General features: G+C 57.1%; 1 protein-coding gene across 1 annotated transcript; it reads left to right on the top strand.

Moving 5' to 3' along the window:
* The first annotated feature begins 5,985 nt into the window (after positions 1–5,985).
* On the top strand, positions 5,986–9,583 carry LOC148161745 (testis-specific Y-encoded protein 3-like). The gene is made up of 7 exons (XM_088020589.1): positions 5,986–6,255; positions 7,032–7,250; positions 7,964–8,041; positions 8,181–8,292; positions 8,391–8,536; positions 8,630–8,714; positions 9,425–9,583. The coding sequence occupies exons 1-7, from the start codon at positions 5,986–5,988 to the stop codon at positions 9,445–9,447; spliced, it is 933 nt and encodes a 310-aa protein (XP_087876715.1). The 3' UTR covers positions 9,448–9,583.
* Positions 9,584–16,783: the final 7,200 nt, after the last annotated feature.

The following is a 16,783-nucleotide window of genomic DNA, read 5'->3' as shown; positions in this document are numbered from 1 at the left end:
TAATGGTTTTTATTCCTATCCATGAGCATGGAACATTTTTCCATTTATTGGTGTCCCTTTCAATTTTTTTCAGGAGTGTTCAACTTTTGCAGAGTACAGATCTTTTTCCTCTTTGATTAGGTTTATTCATGGGTATCTTATGTTTTTTGGTGTAATTGTAAATGGGATCAATTTCTTTTTTTAAATTTACTTTTTTATTATGTTCAGTTAGCCAACATATAGTACTCATTAGTTTCTGATGTAGTGTTCAATGATTCCTTAGATGCCTATAACGCCAAGTGCTCATCATACCTGCCCTCCTTAGTACTCTAGAGAAGAACACAAGCAGCAACCTCTTGAAACTTGGTCATATCACCTTCTTACTAGACACATTTCTGGGGGCAAGGGAAACAAAACCAAAATGAACTTTTGGGTCTTCATCAAGATACAAAGTTTCTGCACAATGAAGGAAACAATCAACAAGCCAAAAAGGTAACCAATGGAATGGGAGAGGATATTTACAAATGACATATCTGATAAAGGGTTAGTATCCAAAATCTATAAAGAAATGATCAAACTCAACACCCAGAAAATAAGAAATCCAGTTAAGAAATGGGCAGAAGACATGAACAGATATTTTTCCAAAGAAGACATCCAGACGGCCAACAGACACATGAAAAGAACCTCATCATCAGGGAAATACAAATGAAAACTACACTGAGATATCACCTTACACCTCTCAGAATGGCTAACACAAGAAACAGGTGTTGGTGATGATGCAGAGAAAGGGGAACCCTCTTACACTCTTTGTGGGAATGCAAACTGGTACAGCCACTCTGGAAAACAGTACGGAGTTTCCTTAAAAGGTTAAAAATAGAGCTACCTTATGACTTAGCAATTGCACCTCTAGGTACTTATCCGAAAGACATAAAAATACCAATTAACAGAGGCACATCCACCCCAATGTTTATAGCAGCATTAAATTCAAAAGCCTAACTATGGAAAGAGCCCTAATGTCCCCTGAGTAATGAATGGACAGGGAAGATGTGGTATACATACAATGGAATATTATCTGCCATCAAAAATAATGAATCTTGCCGTTTGCAATGATATAAATGGAACTCGAGGGTATTATGCTAAGCAAAATAAGTCAGTCATATGTGGAATTAAGAAACAAAACAGATGAACACAGGGGAAGGGAAAAAAGAGAGGGAGGCAAACATAGTAGTTAAACTATAGAGAACAAACTAGGGTTGTTGGAGGGGAGGTGGGCTGAGGATGAGCTAAAAGGGTGATGAATATTAAGAAGGGACTTGTGATCAACACTGGGTGTTATATGTAAGGGATGAATCACTTCCTGAAACCAATATTACACTCTATGTTAAATAACTAGAATTTAAATAAAAACTTAAAAAAAACTAATGTCTTCCAGCAGATGAAACTCAATAAGTCATCTTTTCCTGTATTTCCACAGCAACCCCACTGTTTGTTTTTCCTTCCCTCTTTCACTATTCTGTGAAAGGCACTACTGTAATAATTTAAGCTTTATGATAGCTCTCAAAATGTTTTAAAGATAACTTTTATATTAACAATTAGTAAAAATGAGAGCACAATGTTTAATAATGAATAATGGATAAATTGATTTTAAAATGCTATTAAACTAATGCTTACATTGAAATCTGCGTGAGGAATACAATTAAGCAAACAAAATAGGACAAGGAATAGAGTGCCTACTGTTTGTTTAGATGCCTAAATGAGGAAATAAAACATGCAGTGTCCAAGACATTTAACGAAATCCAGTGTAAATGAGTAAAAATGAGAGTGGAAGCAACATAAAGCTACAGAGGAAGATATTTACCCAATATTAACAAATCTATAATTTGTTTGGTGTGTTTGCAGGTGCCCGGGTATGTGTGTTTGTGAGGCCCTGTGTGCGTACCAGTGCGGAGGGACCCTGAGTGTTTATGTGTTGTGTGTGTGTGTTTGCATGCCGACGTATGTGTTGATGTGTGTGTCCAAGTGTGCATGCTTGAGTGCCACAGACCTTGTGAGTTGGTGGGTGTTGCCTGAGTGTGTGTTTGCACATGGATGGGTGTGTGTAGGGGTGACCATTTGCACATACCTGTGTGGAGACACCATGTGTGGTCCTATTTCATTTGTGTGTGTGTTTGCATGCGTGTGTATGTGTGTATGTGTGTGGCGATGTGTGAGTGCCTGTGTGCCGGTTACAGTGTGTGCTTCCCGGTGTTAGGTGTGTGTGTGTGTCATGTGCACGGCCGTGTGTGTTCCTGGCAATTGTGCATGCCTGTGTACTAGAGATCAAATGTGTTGGGTGTGTGTTTCCTGAGTGTCTTTTCCTGTTTGTGTGGCCAAGTGTGCATGCTTGTATGCGGGGACTATGTATTTGTTGTCTTTGATTCCCAGTGCACGTGAATGTGTGTGTGCATGCGAGCAGAAACCTGTCTGGCTGTCTGGGCAAGGCCATGGGTGTATGGTGTGTATGTGTGTTTTCAGGCACACCTCGGTGTGTGACTTTCTGCGGTGCTAGGTATGTATGGACATGTGCCAGAGACCTTTCAAGTGAGTGTTGAGTGTATGTGTGCTTGCATGCGCGAGGGTGTCTGTGTGTTTCTCTGTGTTTGCAGGCCGTTGGGTGTCTGTGTGTGTCTCTGTGTTTGCAGGCCCTGTGTGTGTGTGTGTGTGTGTGTGTGCGCACATCTGTAGCCACCTGTTCATGCCTCTGTGTTGGAGATTGTGTGCGTGTTTGGTGTGTGTGTATTGCATTAGCACGTGTGTGTGTGTTTGCGAGGTCATGTGAGCACACATGTGTCCCGAAAAAACGTATGGGTGTGTGTGATTTGCATGTATGTGTGTTAGCATGAGCTCATGTGTGGGTGTGCGTGTTTGAGGGTGCACGATCAGAGGTGTATGCCTGTGTACTGAAGATTCTGTGTGTTTCTTGAGTGTCTGTGTGCTGTATGGACCGTGTGTGTGTGTCTGTGTGTGTGTGTCTGTGTGTGTGCGTGTCTGTGTGTGTGTGTGTATGTTGTTCTGGGGCCAATTGTGTATTCTTCTGTACTGGAGACCGTTCGTGTATGTTGTGGGTATGGGGTTACATGTGCAAAAGTGTGTGTGTGTATTGGGAAGCTCACTGCACATGCCTGTGAACCAGAGACTTTGTGTCACGTGAGTGTGTGCGTGAGCACGTGCATATGTGTGTGTTGGAGCGGCTCAGTGTGCATTCCTCTGCGACACAGACCGTGTGTTTCTGTTACTTGTGCGTATCCTGAGTGCAGGAGTGTGTAAATGTGTCTGTGTGAGGGCCAATTGTGAATGCATGTGTGCCTAAGACCGTGTGTATTTGCTGTGCGTGTGTGTGTGTGACTTTTTGGGTGGAGGGGGGTGTGTGTGCTAGTGCCGGGCCAAGCATGTATGGCTGAGCTAGATACCGTTTGTGAGTGTTGCGCATGTGCTTGCGAGTGCAGCCGGGTGTGTTTGCACGGGCAAGTGTGCATGCCTGTGAGCAGGACACGTGTGTTTGTGTCTTATGTGATCTCAGTGTGTGTCCATGCACAGGTGTGTGTGGGAGTGGACATGTGCAGCCAACATGCATTCCTGCGGGTTGCAGATTGTGTATTTCTGCACATGTGTGTGTGAGAGAGAGAGTGGTGCCTGTCTGCATGGGTTTGTGTCTGTGCGTGTGTGCGGCCATCTTCTATCTGCTGTGTCAAGCCTGGGTGTGTGGGTGAGTGTCCTGTGTGTGTGTTTCCATGGGCTTGTGTCTGTGGTGCCTGTCTCTGTGTGTTTCCAGGCACAGGTGATTGTGAGTGTGAGCGGCCACTGGCACATACCTGTGTGTCGAGACTATATGCGTGTATGTTGTGTGTCCAAGCGTTTGCATGTGCACACGTGTGTATATGTGCGTGTGTAGGCCCCAGTCAGAAAAGGAGAGGGACTGCGGGATTTCCAGCTCTGCGGATTATGGAGAAAGGGGCAAGAGGCCGAGGGTAGCCATGTCCCTCCGGACACACAGGCCTCGTGTGCATTTGTGTTTCTTCAGGAATCTGTCTCCCCTCTCGATGCCCAGATGCACAGGGCCCAAGGCAAGGAGGGAGGGGCTGGAGTTGTCAGGCGGGTGTTAGGCACACCACCCATCTGTGCTGATTGCACAGATGGTTTCAGGTGTGGGCAATAGCTAGGGGTTTCAGTCTCCTTCCTGGGCCGCACACCTCTTGTTGTGTGTGTGTGTGTGTGTGTGTGTGTGTGTGTGTATGTTGTTCTGGGGCCAATTGTGTATTCTTCTGTACTGGAGACCTCTCACCTTCCCGCCCCGACAAGGGCAATGCCAGAAGTCTGTCATTGCACAAATGTCACCTGGGACTGGGAGTGGACATGGACAGCATCCACATGAAGGGCGAACAGATAAAAACCAGGGTCCAAAGACCGTGGGTGCGCATATGAAATCCACTCTGGTGGAAACGTTTGGAGACCCAGTCGGGCACTGTACCTGTAGATATGTGCACGCTTCTCCCGCCTGAGACGGGGGGAGGGGGGCTGTGTGAGGAGCCCCTTCTTGTCGGTGATGCCTGGAGCCAGGCTTCCATTGGCACCGGACCCACGGCCCCAAGCCTACTTTGCAGGCTCGAAACCACACTTGGACATCTCTCACTACATTTGTCGGCCAGCTCTGGGGTTGTGATGGCCCGGCTTGATGTTCCACTCACGGTCTGACCCGGCGGACCCAGAGAGGGGAAGGCTAGGGAGGATGCATTCTCCTCTGCAGTCCAGACGAGTCGGGAACCCCTTCCCTGGGCATTCTTGCAGTTGGCAGAATGCAACGGAAGACAGTCCGTTGCTGGTGGTGGAGGCGTTTGTGCTGCCTGTCGCCTGGGAGCCGTCCTCAACTCCTTGCCGCCGGGCCTTCCAAAGAGTGGGCACTGAGGTCACCAAACGGGCAGACAGCATCCACCTGGGGATGGATGGTGGACAACATCCCTCTGCCGTCCTCTCCACAGGGATGTTGCAGACTTCCTCTTCATAGAGGGGCATCTGGGTCCCCTTTGCTGTATGCTTTTGGCTCCAGGAAAAGGCATGCGTCCCTCTGTCCCCCATGGCAAACACACTGTGTGTCTGTGAGACTGTGTGAGGGTGTGTTTGTGTGGGCACTCAACCTGGCACCTTTTCGAGGATCACCGGACTGGCTGCCGGTCCCAGAGGGGGAGATGACTTTGATTTCCTGGGAAAGGAGCTGCTCCGAGACTCATCTGCATCTTTCTTCCTGAAGCCTTTAGGTTCCAGAGGCCGTGTGGCCAGAGGGGTCAGAGAAAGAGCACCGGAAGCCAAAGTCAGAGAGGAGGACGGAGAGGAGAGCGTGAGGAAAGGACAGGCGGACCGGTGGACAGAGAGCTCTTCCTCGCTCGTCTCCTGACCAGCAAAGGACATGCACTGGGACAAACTGTAGCCGCACATTTCCCCCGAGCAGGCAGACGGTTTCGGGGCCTCTGTCTCCTGGAATCGCACGATGACTACTCCAGGGCCTGGGCTGACCATTTCCACGCACACTGGACCAGGCTTCCCGGTGGTGCACACAGTGTCCCGAGTCTCAGAGGAGTCTATTCGGGAAGGGCGAGGGACAGCTTCGCATTGTTGGTAGAAAATCCAGGCAGAGGGCGCGCCCGACGAGGCCGCGGCAGGGGCGTGGGCGGGGTGGTGGGGTGCGGATGGTGTTGGGGGGCGGCGTGGGGGTGCGAGGGTTGGGGTCGGTGCAGCTGGGACCCCGAGGCCACCCCCGAGGAGGCGCACCGGCGGGCTCCCTTGCTGGATGGCTGTCTCCCGTGGGGGCGAGAGGCGGGGCCGGCGGCGGCCACGCCCACCACCGTGAGACTACTTGGACCCGGGGGCCGGCCCGCGTCCTGGGCGTGGCTCAGGGACTCCATCCCGCCAGGGCCGCACGGGTGCCCCGGCCAGGTCGGCCCCTTGGACACCCGGCCCCAGGCCCTTGTGCGCATGCGTCCCAGAGTCCGGCAGCCTCGGGGAAGAGACCGTTATCGGTCGCCGCCCCTGGGCGCCGGACGGAGCCCCACCTGCCGAGCCGCTTGCGGAGGCCTGCGCTCACACCTCCAGCCTTTCCCTCGCAGCTGCCCCAGCGAGGCAGGGTCCGGGGGTAGCGAGGCGGGGTCCGGGGGAGGCGGGGCGGTCCCCAGAATCCTGAACCCGCCTCAGTCGGGGAAGGGGCCGGTCACGAGGTGTCTGTGCCCGGGGATAGAGGCCCCCGGGGCGAGCCGGGGGCGCAGAAGGCCCTAGGTGTGGGGATGGCCGACGAGGCTGTGCGGGAAGGGGAGGAGCGATGGGAGAGAGAGGATGCCATCCTGGTGGTGGAGCTGGTCCTAGTGGGGGCTGACCTGAGGTTGGTGCTGCAACTGGCCGTGTTGGAGGGGGAGGACGGAGAGGACGAGGAGGACACGGAGGAGGACACGGAGGAGGTAGACGAGGCTGACACGGAGGAGGAAGACGAGGCTAGGGAGGTTGAGGAGTCGGAGGAGGAGGGGGAGGGGGATGGTGAGGGAGAGGAGGCGGAGGAGGAGGGGGAGGGGGAGGAGGAGGAGGAGGAGGCTGACAAGGCTGTGGAGGAAGAGGGCGACGAGGCTGTAGTGGCTGAGCAGGAGCAGGGGGAGGAGGAGGAGGATGTGGACAGGGAGGAGGAGGGGGAGCCTGAGCATGCTGAGAAGGAGGAGGCTGAGGAGGCTGAGGAGGCTGAGCAGGAGCCAAGGGCGGAGGAGAAGCCCGAGGAAGAGGAGGAGGTGGAGGGGCCTGAAGAGGCTGAGCAAGAGGAGGGGGAGGAACAGGCTGAGGAGCAGGCTGTTGTGGAAGAGGCTGAGGTGGAGGAGGCTAAGGAGGAGCATGTTGGAGAGGAGGTGGCTGAGGCAGAGGAGGCTGGGGAGTGCGAGGAGCCTGAGGAGGGAGAGGAGGCTCAAGAGGCTGAGGAGGAGGCTGAGCACGAGGACCAGAGGGAGGAGGGCCAGAAGGAGGAAGAAGGGGCGCAGGAGCTGCAGGAGAAGCAGAAAGGGGAAGAACAGCCACAGGGGCGGCGGGGTCCGATCCCGTCCCCGCTCGAGGCTCTAGAGGCCTTGCAGTCAGAGCTGGAGCCCGAGAATAAACAAGCCAGCAGGTCCTCCTCTCGGCTCAGACTGAGCTATTGTCGGAGGCGGCAGCGTCACCTGGAACACCGAAGCGCCCTTATCCGGGGCATCCCTGGCTTCTGGGCCAAGGCTGTATCCTTGACGCTGTCATGGAGGAACCCGGATGTGGCCGGGCTAGAGCAAGAGGAACTGAAGGGAGGGGGCCGTTGAGTATCCAAATACATCGGTTGGAGAACCCCCCTCAACCCCAGCCACACCCCCGGCCGCGCCGCGGTGTGGGGGCCACGCTCATGCCCTGGTGATCCCGACAGCCTCAACATCCTCGTTCTGGTGGGGGTGGGGCCTGTGGGCCTCAGAGTGCTCTTGATGTCGCAAGAGGCACTGGAAGACCAGTGGGGGAGTAGGAGCAGAAGTCCAGCTGAGAATTAGGAATTAGGAGTCGCTGCAGGGCTTCTTCTCACAAAACAGCTGCAGGCAAAGCTCGGGTTCCCCTCGGGGTAACGCAGCAGGCCAGTGGCTGTGAGTGCCCACCTGCTCAGCCTGAGGCAGGAACGTGTGCTTGTCCGGAGATGAGCTAGTTGTGTCTGGCTGTCAGCACAGGAGGATGAGCTGGGGAGGGGGGTGTGGGGCGGGAGGGGTGGTCTCTCAGGATGCACAGCTTCCTGTGTGAGTGCCGAGATCTGCAGCATCCCCTGTGGGGACCCAGCGGGCCTTGACGCAGCCCGTGGGGAGGGAATGCAACCCGGGGAAGCAGACGGGAGGCCGTGCCCGGCCGCTGTCCAGACTTGCTCTGTTGTTGTAGCTCTTTCATCTCCAGCCCTCGGAGGGTCCTTGACTCACAGCAGTTTGTGAACCACCCCCAGATGTCAGCCGTGATCAGTAAGGAAGATGAAGGCCTCCTTGGCTACATGACGGATTTGAAGGTGTGGCGTGGCAGACTGAGACCGGGGCGGGGGACGGGAGTGGGGAGCGTGCTGAAGTGATCCATCTCTGAAGTCAGGACGGGGAGGTTCTGCTGGACAGAGATTTCACCCCCGTCTCCCCCACTCTGCCACCCGGCAGGTGGAGGATCTCAGGTTTCCCCGTGATTGCCGCCAGATCCTGCTCTTCTTTCGCAAGAACCCCTACTTCCGGAATGAAGTCATTGTGAAGGAGTATGTCCTCAGCACTGCTGGTAAGAGGCCGCCGCCTGGATGGGCGGCCACAGGGACAGGAGGGGGGTCGAACCCGATTCTTTACCCGGTGCCTTCTCACATCCTTGTCTTCCGGCAGGGTACGGGCCTTTTCATTCCACTCCCATCCAGTGGCACCAGGATTATGAACAGGAGGCCTACAGTCGCAGGGACCACAACACCAGTCTTAACTTCTTCAACTGGTTCTCTGACCCCAGCTTTGCCAGCTCTAGCAGGATAGCCGAGGTGGGGCCCTGTGACAAAGAGCGGGAAGGACCCTGCTGGGCTCCCCGGCTGCTTGGGATGGGCCTCTGAGCCCTGCCCCGTTTCCCCTGCCAGATCATCATCGACGACCTGTGGCCCAACCCCCTGCAGTACTACATGAGGAAGAAGGCCCCAGGAGAGGGAACCGAGAGGAGGACAGGTGAGGGACCCAGGGTGTGGATGCCGAAATGTGCGCCATGGGGCTCTGTGGAACCATGGCTCCACCAATGGAGAACCTGAGGCTCAGAGGAACTCTCCAACGCAGGGGCCCCGGGTCAAAAGGGCATCACCGTCAGAGAGGGAGATTGGACAAGTGCAGTGCCAAACGGCTTCTGCCTGGGGAATCTTGAGGCAGGCGGGGCCAGGCAGCATCCATGAGCAGAGCTGGAGAGGCAAAGGCGGCTCGGCAGCTGCACTTGGGGGAATTGTCATTCCGGGGCCATGAGCCCCAACCTCAGGTCTCCTAGCACCGCCTTACACTTAGGCCCACCAAAGTTGCCTCCCGTCATGCTTGGCAGAGACGTGTGGGTATCCTGGCGCAAAGGCTCACCCCGCCGCCCCGTCACCTTTCTGTGTTGGTCTGGACACCACCGTTGAACCCTTCATTTCCATAGGCAGCTCCTTTCCTCCCGCCCCCAGGCACACCGAAAGCACTGGCCAGGGTGCACAGATTAGTTGAATACATGGGTGGAGGAAAGGTAAGGCGATCACAGTCAGCAGCAGGGAGTGGCATGGGAGAGGGACCGCCGTTCCCAGGGAGGGCCTTCAAACCCTGAAGCAACCTTACCTATGGCCCAGAGAAGGTACACACGGGTCTCCTCCTGAGTGCGTGTGTATCTGTCTGCGTCTCGGTGTGTCTGACCCTCCCAGGGAGCATCAAGAATTTGAGATGAATATGAGGGAGCATCGCACTTGACCGAAGCCAGTCCAGAAGCTTCAGATGCTCAGGCCAGTTCCTCTGCGCAGGAAGTAACCGAAGACTGGTGCGGGGGCGAAACATGGGGCAGATTGAGGCCCCAGGAGCCCTGGAAAAACATTGAAAGGTTGATAAACAAGGTCAAGTGTGCTTTGTGTGTGTGAACGCGCGTGTGCGCTGGCGCTCGGGTGTGCGCGCTCCCCTTTGGGGATGGGGGTCGGGGGAGGGCCTGAGCACATCGGCCTCATGTGGGTGTTTGACTTCTCTGCCTGGGCATTGCCGGCCCGTGGAATGGCTCGGCCTGTATGCTTGCCCAGAGGGCTAGGTCACACATGCGTGGGGACTGCATCCCAGGGGGCAGAGGTCCTTCCCCTGGAGGTGCGGGGGTGCTGGGCAGGGAGCGGAAATGAGACCAAGGCCCGCTCCCTGGGGCTCATCTCTTCCCTGGAGAAATGAGGACGTTCAAGGAAAGGGAGCGACGAGCCAGGGCCAATGTGTGTAGGACCCAGGTTCAGTGGATGGAGATGACAGTCGTCCAGGGATGCTCCCTGGTGGGTGACCTCAGACACATTCACTGCAAACGCCACGGGGGAGGCGGGGGGAGAACCCAAGGTTCATTACTCAGTTGAGCGGGCGCTGGAGCTCTTCCTGGGCCTAGGAATGCGCACAGGCTCTTGCTGACACGGTCAGCCTCTCAGAAGCAGCAACGATGATAGTGAGTGTGGGTCAGGCCTGATGGCGGGACGCTGGGAGAGGGGACAGAGTGAGGTGGGAAGGTAGGAAGGATGGCACTCTCAGTCGGGCACAGGAGCCAGGGCGAGCGTCTAATCTGTGGGGAAAGACACGCATACACACACACACACGCACAGATGCACACTCAGGGGCACAATCACTCACCCCCCATACGGACACACTCTTTCAGGCACTCCCACACACTGACACCCACACTCACTCTCACTCACCGCCCCACCCACACTCCTTCACTGACCCACATCCCCTGACATACGCCCACTCGGTCCCTCACTCAGGCACCCACTCACTCAGGCCCCTCCCCCAGAGGCTCCTTCAGTCACATGTCCTGACACTCACACACTGACGCACCCAAGCTCCCCCAGAATCCCTAGGCCCCTGTTTCCCTAGGGCCCTCGTTTGGGGTCCGCCAGAGTGCAGAGAGTCAGAGGGGAGGGGCGGGGGTAGCACGATTGGTAAGTGCAAGGGACGGGCCACTCACCCGTGTGCTTTCTGTCCCATGATGACTCTGGGGCTGATATCCCTTAGCCTTCTGTGCGTCGGTCCATGGAAAGACCTGGAGCATACAGAGCAGCTGTCTAACGCCACACCCAGGAGGCGGTGAGGTGAGCCACTGGGGTGGTCTTCCCCCAAGCGGACGTCTGCTTTCCTGAGATGCCTCTGCCTGGGGAAGCTGGCAGACGACCGAGTCCGCTGCCAGTAGAGTGGGGAGATGTGAGCGTTTGCCCCACGAGGCTCTTCTCCATCCCCAGCTAAAGTGGCTGCAAGGCAGCAGCCCTGAGGGTGACGGACGATACTAATATTCCTGCCCCCCACCGCGCCGCACCCTGTGAAGCTCCCCTCTCCACAACTTCCGGGAAGTACGGCGGCTCTTTCCCAGAGGAGGGTTTGGCAGTCAAACAGCACGGATGCTGCTTGTCCCTTTCAGTATGCAGGACAGATCGCCTATCCAGCGTCAGGTTGTGGATTTGATGATCTGTAGGACCTAGCCTTGCCCCTTCCAGGGTGGGAAGAGGCGCCTGAGGCTCTAGGAGGGAAGGCTTGGCTCTCTCAGACTACGGGGAGACTGGCCTTCTCAGCTTCTTGGTCTGTAAATGCCGGGGTACCCGCCAGCTGGCCATTGGCTCCGCTTGTGCAGGTCAGATGAAAGTGTGACCTCAAAATCCGCAGCGGGACCAGGATAGCTCCCATGTTGGCGCACGGTCTGAGGGTTGTCCTAGGCTGGGCCGTTTTGGTGGACCGCAGGGTGTTCCTCTACACTTGTGCGGTTTGCTCGGGTGTTGCTGAGGACGTAAAGATTGGGGGGAGAGTTGGGCATAGGGGCCCCCACCTCTCAGCATCTCTGGCCAGCGCTCGGGCAACGGCGTGACGTTGAGGCCCGGCCCGGAGAGAAGGGTGAGGCGGGGGTGGGGGGCGGATGCTTTGGGAGATCAGGGAGCCCCAGATGTCAGGAGTCAATTGGATGCTGAGGGCGTCAGGGCCAGGGTCCCCAACAGGAAAGCGGGGAGCCGGGACAGCTCAGACAAAACTGTGCTGGCGTCCCGTTTGACCGCTTGGATAAGACCATGAGAGCATCCTGTCTAGCAGGCTCTGCAGGGGTGACCTTTCCAGCACGACCCAAAACCAAGCCACTAACCATGACACATCCGTCGCCGTCACGAGCTGAGGCACTTAGTCTCGAGATGTCGGCCCACAAGACCCATCATCACGGTAGACGGGGGCGTGATCCAAGCCCTGATTGGCAACACTTTGGCAACAAATCCACAGGCGGTCCACACTCAAGGTCCTGGAAAGAGCTTATAAGAAACCCTAAGTCTGAACGGGAACCCAGCAGCCTTCTCAGGGACTTTTGTACTCTGGCTCAATAAACTTTCCCTGCTGCCCAGTGCTCTTCGTCTGGTCTACCTCTTCCTTCCTCGAAGCAGCGCGGCCAAGACCCCAGGCACTAAGGGAACAAAACTCCTGTAACCCAGAGTGCAGTCTGATCGGAGAGGACCGCCTCAGGAATTCATGAGCGTTCTGGCTCCATGGTTCTGAAGCACGTGCTTCAGTCCCTGGCCTCTCTGGGTCTTCGAGTTCTTCTCTGCGTAAAGGGTGGATCGCGGGCGTCCCACTTTGCCCGTGTTTCTGTGTCTTCCTGAGCGTGCCTTGCCTTGGTGTGTCTTGGCCTGGCTCTGCCTGTGCCGTCATGTCTCGGTTCTCGCATCCGCGCCTGAGCCCCGGACGGGCACACCTGCGCCCCCATAAGTGCCTTGGGCTTTGCGAGTCTCGCTGCTTTGCTCCAGCTGCCGGGCTGTTGACCTGACTTGGGTCTGTTGTGAGAGTTCCTGTCTCTGAGTCTGTCTGCCTGTGGATTGGACCCCGTTCCTTCCATTTCGGGATCGGAATCCTGGCCTCCTCAAAACGGGCAGGAGGGGTGGGGTGGGGGTGGTGCTTTACTAATCACTGGTGAGCCCTGTGTAGTCCTTTGCTGCCTGTAGCCTATTGGGCGCTGTGACACCTCCTTCAGTACAGATGAGCAGCCACGCACCGAACCACCAGTCAGCGAGCGGCAGGGATCAGAGTGGCCTCGCTTAGGGCGTAAGGTCACTCTTCTTACTCCGTCCACCCTCTTCCAACTGCTCTCTGGCCTCGGGCCTAAAAGGTCAGTCTCTTGCACGGAGCATAGACTTGGGCAGCTTTTCAAAGGCAGAACGTTCTGCTGTTGTGCACATTGAGCGGGTTGCTGCCTACCCTCTTTACTGACCAGGGCAGATTGGCGTCCGCTGATGCACTACTTGGTTTCTGCGTACCCTGCGACATTTCCCATCCTCAATGCCTCCGTTACTTCCTCCTCTGGTGTCTCATTCATGTTTTAGGTACATGTGAACACTGACATCTTTGACACCGCAGGATGGAGCTCTGCTCGGCCTAGGAGAAGTTTGAGTTGCAGTGTGTGTGAGGGAGGTACGCAGGGTCGCGTCAGGGACGTGCGGGTGTCCGTCACGTCCACGGGGTCCTTCCTGCCCCCTTCGTTCTGAAATCTCTCTGCAAACGCTTGGCTTATCCATACGCTAGGGACACAGCCAAGTACGGTTTCCTGCAGGCCTCGGGCACCTTGGGTCTGCAGAACTCCTGCACCTGGCCGACCTGAGTCTTCATACCCTCGGGCCGACACGTCCCCCTTGTGCCCTCCCCACAGCCCTCCCCCACCCTGTTCACCACGTAACCTCAACTTTCCCCTCTGGTTGCTTGCACACCTCGGACTTAACTTTCAGCTTCCGCATTCATGGGTGGTTCCATCCAGTAGGCCCCCTTCTGGGGCTGGCTTCTTTCACTTTAGCACAGTGCTTTACCGCATCTACGTTGAACGCACCTTTTCGGTGCTCTCCCCTCTCACATTGCAGCAAACACCTTAGCCGGGGGGGACCCAGGTCGGCCAATAATACGGACTTGGTTGGCGTAAGGCGCGAGGGGCCTGCTCCCGGCTGTCTGTCATGACTCCACGGAAGGGCATCAAACAGCATACAAGATACAGCTCTGTGCGTGCTCAGCTGAGGAATGCAGACGGATGCCTGCTTGGACGGATTTGTCTTTGGGGCCAGATAGGCAGCCCAGAGTACTTCCATACTCAAATCCTGCTCTGGTGTTTCTTATGCATGTACTCTACGGGGTGCCTTATTTCAGGCCAGCAGCTTGACTTAATGGACACATGGACGCGCTTCATTTCGGCAGGCCCGACTCTCCTTAGCATAGAGCCCCGCCTCCCACCTCCATCCCAGCCCCACCCCTCCGGACCCACGGGCTCATCCTCCCACTCCTTCTCCTTTTGTCTTGTGAACATTTTCTGGGTCATTGGTGCCGAACATCGCCTGCACGTTACAGTAGTTTATCTCTGAACCTGTCGAACGTATCACGTACCGTGTTCTGGCCTCCGTGCATCCGTAGGGGAAGCTGGCTCTTCCTCTCCCTGAGGCTCCCTGGTGTGTGATCGGTCAGTCCCAACTCTGTAGGCTGCCAAGAGACATGTCTCTGCCTCGCTGGTCCACTGGCCTGGGCATCTCTTGGGAGCGTGCCTTCCGCTAGGAGCGCACCGGGCTCCTTGGATGTGCAGAGTGAGTATTCTGGGCCAAAGTGCAAAGCCCTGTCACCTTAGGTCTTCGTGCAACTGCTGCGTGACTAACTCCCTCCCACCTGACTCTGGCGTTCCCGACTCGTGCCTGCCGGTGGTGGGCATGAGGGTTTCCCGCAGACCTCTGAGAAGCCTTCACTTCATTGCTTTGGGGCTTTGCCTCTCCATCTCACCCCGCATGACCTCGTGGGATCTGTCTGCAGGTCCACAGGTGCCTTCAGATCTCCTCTTGACGTCCAGGGAGGAATGTTTCCTTTCAGGCTGTAGGCTTTGCAATGTACAGAATTCAGCCTCCCTCCCTGCCTCCGGCCGTCCTCGCTTCCTCCCTCTCTCCCCCCCCCCCCTGTCCCCATGCCTCCCTCCTCCTCTGCCCTCCTCTCTCCCTCGCACCCCCTCCTCTCACTCCCTGTTCCTCTCCCTGGGCCCACCCTCCCTCCTCCTCTCCTTCTCCGCGCTGCTCTGCGTTGTTATCCGTGCAGGGTCCCCCGTTTGCGTCGACAAGTAGAGTTTGAAACGGTGACGCGCTACCGCCCAGAACCGGGCACTTCACCCCAAGGGGGCTCCTCCGGCCTCTTTCCGGTCAAATACCCCCTCCTGCCACGGGCGGGCCGACCCATTTCTCTTATGGACGGGAGGCCCTCCCACGGTGCAACACCAACACCCTTAGCCTTGCCATCACCCACTGGGCCTTCCTCCAACCTCATGCATCGTGCATCGTACACATTCCAGAATGCCTCCCTGCAGCGGACCGGCATGAGGTGTGGGACTGTCACCAAGGACATGCTGAGTACCGGAGAAAGGGCAGGTTGTGCTGCAAGTACTCACTTTGCCATCTGCTCCCTGGGTGGCACTCCACTGAGTGAGAGACAGACCAAGGAAGAACTTGCAGCAGAGCTGGGGCAGCCAAGACAGCCAAAGCTCCTCAGCAAGGCGATTTAAAGCAGGCTCTGTGGACCATTATGCTGGAACTCGGACATCCCTGGCAGTTAGGGTGAGGCGGGAAGGCAGACACAGGGAAAGGGAGCGCGGAAGTCAGACAAGGAGGGAGAAAGCAAAGATGAAGGGCCCAGCAGAGGAAAGTATGATAGGAGCGAGAACTACCAGTGGCTTTAACGAAAGAACACACCCAGAGTTACTCTTTAGGCTTCGTGGGCGGCCCATTAGCATGCCACCGAGTCCCAATCGCGGACCTCACCGGGGCTGTGCCGGTGGTTGTGTAAGCACAGAGGTGACCTCGGACCTTGGCTCCTTGTTAATTTCAGGCCAAATATCTGTGTGTGGTTCCTCTCTTTGTAGGAGAGGCAGGCCGTTGGGGCGGGGAGGTCCCTGCGTTCGTGATCCTCCTGGGCAGCCTCCTGACTCCCTCGCGCACCGGTCGGGGAAACGGGGGAGTGCCATGTGGACAGCCATGTGGCGGTGGTTGGAGCACCGGCTGATGACTTCAGGGCTTCGCCCCGGCGTGACTAAGAAGGGGCCGGGTGAGGTTTCCGGGCGGCGGGCAGTCACCCTATTGAGCCGCTGGGTTTGAATTCCCCGGTGCCAGTAGCGTGTTCCCAGGGGAACTGATGAGAAGGTGAACACGAGGTTTGTGATAGCAGGGACCTCCCAGGAATGGCCTGGGAGGTGTCAGTGAAGAAAATGGGCAGGGACCCGTCACGGACGCCAAAGCTGAGCAGATGCACTTGCGCACTGGCTCCCACGGGGGCGAGGGGCGGGGCCAGGTGCTGCCACGCCCACCGCAGTGCATCTGGTGGGTTCCCGGGGCCGGTGAGCGTCCTGGGCGTGAGGCCGGGGTTCCTTCCCGCGAAGGCCACATGCGCCCCCCCGCCCCGCCACCCAGACGCCACCAATCCCCAAGGCTTTGTGCGCATGCGTTCCCCAGGCCCGAGGCCTCTGCTAGGTACGGGCCTCCAGCCGTGGGCGCCAGAGCTCCACCTGCCGGCCGCTTGTGGGAGCCGCGTGCTCGCCCCTCCAGCTCCTTCCCTCGGTGGCTGCGGTGGTTCGTTCCAGGGCCCCATGGAGAGCGAGGCGGGGTCCGGGGATGCCGGGGCTGCCCCGGCATCCTTGGACCAGCTTAGTCCGCTGCCGCTGAGGGGGTCGTGGGGAGGAGGGGGCCCGTGGGGAGGCAGATGCCTGGAGCGAGGCTGGGGTGCCAGAGGCCCTGGGGCGGGGGGCATGGCGGCAGAGGCTGTGCGGGAGGCTGAGAACCGGCACCGCAGAGGCGAGGCCGGCCCGGGGGAGAATTTGGTGGCCCTGGGGGAGGATATCATGGCGGCGGTGGGGGTCGTGGCGGTGGAAGACGAGGAGGTGGCACAAGCAGAGCAGGACGAGAAGCTGCAGGAGCTGCGGCAGAAGGGCCAGTGCTGGGTCCCGATCAAGCCGGGGACCCCACTGGCCGCGCTGGAGGTTGTTCAGTTAGCGCTGAGCTCTGTGGATGCCCAAGCTACCGGGG

Source organism: Eumetopias jubatus, unplaced genomic scaffold (genome assembly GCF_037043125.1).
Source record: "Eumetopias jubatus isolate StellerSeaLion01/CBP00866 unplaced genomic scaffold, mEumJub1_p1.0 scaffold_75, whole genome shotgun sequence".
NCBI lineage: Eukaryota > Metazoa > Chordata > Mammalia > Carnivora > Otariidae > Eumetopias > Eumetopias jubatus.
This window is presented reverse-complemented; position numbering and strand designations above follow the sequence as displayed.

What these genes read in the sequence shown, in the direction of transcription:
- LOC148161745 (XM_088020589.1), top strand. Translation starts at nt 5,986, where the DNA reads ATGCGTCCCAGAGTCCGGCAGCCTCGGGGAAGAGACCGTTATCGGTCG. An exon ending in CTGGCTTCTGGGCCAAGGCT is followed by an intron (nt 7,251 to 7,963) that starts GTATCCTTGACG and finishes GACTCACAGCAG; the next exon opens with TTTGTGAACCACCCCCAGAT. An exon ending in GCTACATGACGGATTTGAAG is followed by an intron (nt 8,042 to 8,180) that starts GTGTGGCGTGGC and finishes GCCACCCGGCAG; the next exon opens with GTGGAGGATCTCAGGTTTCC.